General features: G+C 36.6%; 1 protein-coding gene across 1 annotated transcript; it reads right to left on the reverse strand.

Annotated features, from left to right (window-relative positions):
* Window positions 1-271: 271 nt before the first annotated feature.
* LOC130048679 (cytochrome P450 1B1-like) lies at window positions 272-3,496 on the reverse strand. Its single transcript, XM_056145693.1, is given in 3 exon segments — window positions 272-461; window positions 464-1,923; window positions 3,390-3,496. Coding segments are annotated over 3 exon segments (1,623 nt in total). The 3' UTR covers window positions 272-405.
* Window positions 3,497-7,301: the final 3,805 nt, after the last annotated feature.

Raw genomic sequence — 7,301 nt, forward strand, 5'->3', positions numbered from 1 at the left:
AGCTAATCATTATGATTTGACTATATAAAGAATTTCTCTTTAGGTTTCATACAGAAAAAATGATCTTAAATTCATAGAATCTTTTTTGCTCAAATAGTAATATAAAAGGAAATTTCCTGAACATATGATATGTAATACAAGTACATATGTATAAATAAATTATCAATATATGTTACATATTTTTTAATAATAATAAATACTGTCATTAGTAGATCTTATATTGTATAAAATACCAAAATATAAATTTACTTTTATAATACCTACTGTACCAAACATATTTGCAGGTTATTGATCAGTTATTTTTCAACACAATTTTGAATAGCTTTAAAGATGCATATGTAGCTCAGTCAGTTACGTTAGAAATTAGTCGTAAATCATCACATTGGAACGACGATGATACATCCATTATCTTGGATCAACACACAGTTCATATTCTTTGGGTTGTAACTTAATTCCAAAAGGCCTTCAAAGTCATAGATTGTGTCCACAGGTTTGTAAATTCTACAGTTTTGTAGCACTGAAGACAATACGTAAAAAATCTCAGCCTGTGCAATCATTTTGGCAACGCAGCTCCGTCTTCCGGCGCTGAATGACAACACATTGTCGGCTTTTTCTTTGTTCAAATTTCCTTTATCATCTAGGAAACGTTCTGGTTGGAACTCGTACGGATTGCCCCAATATTCGTCATGCATAACCGAGGCGAGGTTAAAAAACACGACAGTTCCCTTCTCAATTAAGTTCCCTTTTACAAATACATCATTGGTTGCTTGGTGCGGTAGTCCCATAGGAGACACTGGTGCCGCCCTCATAATTTCTAGAATAGTAGCCGCGGTGTAAGGCAAATTACGTCGATCTTTCACAGAGATAACTTTGTTTCTTCCTATTTTTTCGTCTATTTCTCTCTGAACTTTCAACTGAACGTCTTCATATTCATCAAAATACATCAACGCCCACCTCAGGGTAGAAGCGATAGTTTCGTATCCAGCACCAAAAAAGTATTGCATTGTGTCGAGCAGCTGAGTCTTGGTTAGCCCCACTTCATTTGGGACATCTGTTATGTCGTACTTCAAACAAGCAATCAGTATGCCATCTAACGCATGACGAGGATTATTTGGATCAAATGTCTTCATAATATCTTCCCTGTTTTCGTTTCCGGCATTCTTAAGGTGTTCAATCATTTCCCAAAACCTACTAAATTGATTCGGCATAATGTATCGCAACCAAGGGAGAACATCAAAATAATTTCCCATCGTGAAGAATTCTTGGAATATTTCTTGGTTTTTCATAACCTTAAGAAATGCCGGATCATCTCGTATGTTCTCGCCCTTTCCGTAACAGAACTGGTACATAATGCTCCCTGCGGTTGTGTAAACTAAATCTTTGGGGTTAAACGGTTTGCCTTCATTTGACAAAAACGTCGACACCAGTATGTTCGATTCGTCTCGAAACACATCTTCTAGTTTAGCATTGTCGTAACCTCCAATCTCTCTGATTACACTACAAGCAATTTTTCGATGAAGCAAGTACCTCTCGTCAAACCCACTGAAAGAAAGGCCTTTCATTCCGCTCACGCTTTTCACTGAGAAGAACGGTGGCCGAGAAGCAAATTTATCGGACTCTTGAGTAAGGGTTGATTTCACGGCGTCTTTTCCATTGATGACAACAGCGGGCCACGATCCGAATCGTAAATAGAATACATCGCCATACTCCTTTTGGTATTGTTTAAATTTATCCAGCGGCCTAGATCCAAGGAAGGGTAGGTGACCCACTAATGGAAGTCCCCAGGGGCCAGGTGGTCTTTGCTTCCATACCAAAACAAGGTTCGTGGTAAAAAAGACGATCGAAAGTATTATTAACAATACGGCAAAGTAAAAATATCCTGGTTTGCTTCGGAATTCATATTCACGATGAACACTATCCTGTCTGAGAATTTAAAAACGAAAGATACTAAAAGAATTGTTCACAAAGAAAGATTACGCGCTTTATCCCACGGATTTGTGTAACACCTGAATTACATAACACGCTACTTTGCCTATTATATGAAGCAATAGGGTATGTGAAATTTCTGAATTGATATGAATGTAGCATGCATGAGTGCGTCTGAATGTTAACATATACCCAGAGGTGAAGTTTCGACGTGTTTCTATCATATATGGACTTCCACACAACGAGATTTTCGTCACCGGCCCACACGAGAGCTATATGCTATATGGATATAATCTTAAACAACGTATAAAAGAGTCATTGTGCACTTAAACAATAAGGTCCTTTATCTGTTGTTTTATCAGGTGAATGTATCAAGCATTCAAGAAAGCATAGCATGCATTTTTCTGCAGTGATTGCTACCTTCATCACCAGATAAAACACAAAAATGAAGATCAATCTAATAACCCGTAAAAGAAATACAAAATAGAGGGTTTGGATGACACCCCCCCCCCCCCCCCCCCCCCCCATGGATTTGGGATTGGGTGTCTACGATCAGGTAAACAGAGGAATCTTTAATCAGAATGATTGTGCCAAGAATAGCACAGCAATTGGTATGAAACACCTCAGACAACATTAAGGCAATGACAAGTTGTATAGGTAAAGTAGATCGTTACAAAGTCCATAACATTTGACAAATTCTGACTTTAATCGAGACTGTTGAAATCCGATTATCATCAACTTTGTTTGTAGGCTGCCAACAAAAAAAAAATACATTTTACTGTTAATATTTATGTTTTTATGTATTTCATGAAAATAGGAAATAGTCTTATCTACTAAAATACCATTTATTGGTAAGAAGGGTGGTGCTTAAAAAACAGATTGGACTAGATTGCAACAAACTCCTCCTAGACACTTGCTTCCACCTCTAGTATATCCAGGGGTTAGTGTTTGTCCAACTCTCTATTTTGTATTGCTTATAGCAGTTATGGGACTTGTCACTGTTCGCTATCTTCACCTTTCATGTATTCATAGTCGTGGATGAAAACAATCTAAATTTTAAAAGAAATATAAGAGAAAGGTGAAGAAAACAAAGCAATACAAAATAGTGTTGGGAAAAACACGCACCCCTCAATACATTTGAGGTGGGATCAGGTTCCTAGGAGGAGTAAGCATCATATCTCGACCGGTCTAACCCGCCGTGAGTCCTATATCTTGATCGGGTAAACGGAGGTATCCGTGATCAAAATCAGTGTGTCAAGAAGGACCTACCAATTGCAAATTTAGAGGGTACAAAACACAGCTGCAAGATTAATAACACGCTCATAAAAGTTCGACCATGTTACTCCTGTTCTAATATATATTCACTGGCTCCCAGTTGAATACAGAATTCAATATCAGGTACATCTTCATACTTTCAAATCTCTCAACAACCTATCTCCAGTTTACATAAAGGGTATCCTTACAGTTTACAATCCCACATGATTGCTAAGATCCGAATCTTTGCATCTTCTCCAGGTACCTCGGAGACGTACGAAAACATATGGAGATCGGCGTTTGGACAAGGTTCCATTGAGTCTCTGGAACTCTCTGCCTTTTAAAATCAGACAATGTACTTCATTGTCTAGTTTTAAAGTGGACCTCAAAACGCATCTTTTTAGATTAGCTTTTAATTTGTGATTACTTTTATATACTTAGTGCTCTTACATACAGATCTTACAGTGCTGTCAAACAACTGTAGTTTGTTATTATACCTATGTCCTTTCTATGTATTTAATTATTCCTAAGGGTTGTTTTAAATTGTTTCATATGTTATTAGGATAACATATCATTACATTAGGCGCTATGTATTAATAATGATTATGCATTTTAGTTCCAAGACTATGAATATCTTATTCATATGTATGTGCACATCAATTTTATAGTATCTTTTCTTTCACATGTGTAAAGTGCTTTAGTGAAGTACTGTTGATAGGGGGCTACATCAATCTTTTGATTACAATTACAATTGGTATGAAACACCTCAGACAGCATTTGAACCAATCTCAGGTTGTATTGGCAAACTAAATCATTATAAAGACCATAGAATTTGTTTGTCAGTAGCCTGTGTCGACTTAAAAACTGGTCATAAACAGAACAAGCTCTTGCGTATCGAATCAGTTGAGAGAGATAAACACCATATGCAGGTGATAATGGAATATTGCTACATAGATATGGGAAGTTGATGATGGAGAATCTGATATCATAAAAAAAACATCTAGCTGATGCACATATATTTTAAATGATTGAGATCAACCTTGCGTCGTTGAAATCAGAAAGCGTGTTTCATGGGGGAAACATTTTTTTATAGAAATACTTTATTTCTGATGTTATATTCTAGTCTCGATCATCTTCAAGTATCCGTAGAAATTGTCTGAAGATTATTAACATAAGATGACAAAAGGTCGACTACTGATCTGCAGATTGTGGGTTCGAATCCAGTAGGGGTTTTAGCTTTTTGCAGATTACTTTCTACTAAAACTGCGCTTTTTCTACAAAATAAAGTAAATTCAAAAGTTTTCATTTTGTACATATCCTCCACTTCTCGTGTCTATTATATTCGACCATTTTTCGTGCTTCATTGAAAATTAAAATTTCTCGTGTACTACTAGCTCTCATCACTGTAATTTACAGGTATATATCATCATCATCGTTTTCCATGAAGGGAGGGAAGGCAGCCGGATATTTTACTTTACAATTGTATAGAAATTCTTGCCAAGAATAAAAAACGTAATATTTTGCCCAATCTTCAACTTCTTAACTAGAGGGGGATAATGAACATCAGTTAAACTAAAACTGTTTTCTTTTTTACCGCCAACCTTCACAATCTGAAATCATAGTGGAAGGGACGATGGTTCTACTATCACTGCAGTGGTTCAGTTATTATTAATTGAAAAAAGTGGTAGTGTGTGAGGGAAAGACAACCAATGTACACTGTATATTACTTTTTACGTAAAAAGGAATAAGTTTGTATGTATAATGACGGTTCCTCCCTAATCTCACGTGCTTGTATTTGTTGCTGAACAACTATGCATTAACATCAAACAGAAAAAAAGTTTACATAAGAATTTCTAAACCCTAAACTATCAAACAAATAAATCATTTCAGTATTAAGAGTAAATCCGCCAGAAAACCATGCAAAATACCAAATAATCGTCCAAAAGGGTAGTCGCCAGACAATATTATTTGTTGTTGCTTATATTTTATTCATACATGTTAAAGTCAAAATAGCATCCTAAAATTGCCCAAGCCCGCATCTATTTTTAGTTACAGCTCATTTGCATAATAGTAGCAATTCATAACAAATTTATGAGGAATATATGCAGAATTTGGTTGGCTCAAAAATAATTTATTACAATGCATTTATTTTGCAATTCTGTTTCGTCATAAGAATGTGTCATCAACAACACCATAGATACTGTAAAAATGAATTCTGGCGATTAGATTAATTTTTACGAGGTCTTGAGATACACCCACATCAATAATTAAGATTCCCCTTTTGCGAAGTAAATTTCTCTCAAGAGCAGGTAAAATTATTCAATTAATCCTAGTTGCAACATATATAACATATTGAGCTTGGCAAATAATATCTACATGGCGAAAAATGAATTAGAAACACTATATATAGCTACAATTTAGTATCTTTTGACTATGAAAGATGATTGTAAAAATAATGTTTCCTTTGCTTATTATTTTGCTGAAAAATATTTTCAGAACCTTATTCATTTTTCACATTAAAATATAATTGATTTTTTGATTTCGTAAAGCGCTCTTTTGAAAACTCTACAAAAAATATATTATTAAGGATTTGGGCATTGTTATCTCCCCATGTTAGAACTCTTCAATATCGTTTGGTGAAAAAGGCGGTAGCACAAACGATGCAAGGAGGTAATCTCAATATATCATTTTATTTGTCAGCTTACGGAATTTGTTGTGGAACATCGCTGCACTACGAAAGTGAAAATGGATTGTTAAAGATATGTGAGTGTTCTAAAGAAACCACGACTCATTGAAGACGCTCAAACAGGTCTGGAAATTTCGGCGACACAGCATTTCTTGTTTACAATATCAAAGTGGAATATTTACGATCGACAGTTAGACACTACGCCTACTTGTTTGAAACTTAGTATCGTGATGATTTCGGTATTTACTGGAGAGTCAACAAAGTAACATGCCAATGTGAAGGTCATTCCAAAGCCTGTAAGACGAAAGCGAGCAGAGATACACAACCATCCTCATGCAAATAATACTGACTGCATAAAAGACAACTCATTACAGTGGGAACTGGTAAGAGTTAAAAACAAAATTTGGCAGAAAATGCTTATCATAAGAGTTGCATTTTAGATATATACTACTCAAAATTTGATAAGGATCATAGATATTTTTTCTGTTTAAAAAAATTAATAACTGCATAACTGGCAAAATTGTGTCCAAGTGAAATCAAAAACGTATTCATGCCATGGGAAATGCGTTTCTCATCACAGTTTATGGTTTTGCTACCATTGCACGATTTTCACTCAGGCATCGGTGTCTGATTATTTCTAAAATTTCAAACTCACATGAGTGTTTACACTACGTTTATCAACACAATGCCCCCTCAACGTGTAAGGCGTCGCCTGACGACAGAACAACGGGGCAGATGTATTGGAATGCTTGACGCTGGCTATTCACAACGTGACGTTGCAAATGCACTAAACATCAGCCAGAGCGTTGTAAGTATGGCCTGGAACCGACAGCAAAGTTTTGATACAGCAGCAAACCGACAAGGGGGGTCGTCAGAGGTCGACAACCCAACGCCAAGACCATTTTGTGGCTCTTCAGGCACGACGTCATCCCTTCTGGACAGCAACCAGCCTACGTAACGACCTCATGGACGCCTCGGAGGTGAATGTTTCCACTCAGACGATACGGAATCGGCTTCACAATGCAGGTCTCAACTCGAGAAGGGCATGTGTTTGAGTCCCTCTGACTGTTCGACACCGGCGGGAGCGAGTGGACTGGGCTGAAGATCATGTCACTTGGACACAGAACGATTGGGTTCAAGTTCTGTTTACCGATGAATCCAGGTATTGTTTGGACTTTACAGACAGGAGGCGACGAGTGTGGCGACAACAACGTGAACGTTTTCATGATGCCAACATCAGTGAACATGACCGTTATGATGGTGGTTCCATCATGGTCTGGGGTGGTAACCTAGGATAACTTAGTGATCCTTATCAAATTTTGAGTAGTATATAGTACGAATTGATAGGCTGAATGTTTATTTACAAATGAAATATGCATTTATGGTATTTACAGTGCAGGTATCTGCATTTAAAATGACTGCAGTACTCATGTTT

Source organism: Ostrea edulis, chromosome 7, assembly GCF_947568905.1.
Source record: "Ostrea edulis chromosome 7, xbOstEdul1.1, whole genome shotgun sequence".
Taxonomy (NCBI): Eukaryota; Metazoa; Mollusca; class Bivalvia; order Ostreida; family Ostreidae; genus Ostrea; species Ostrea edulis.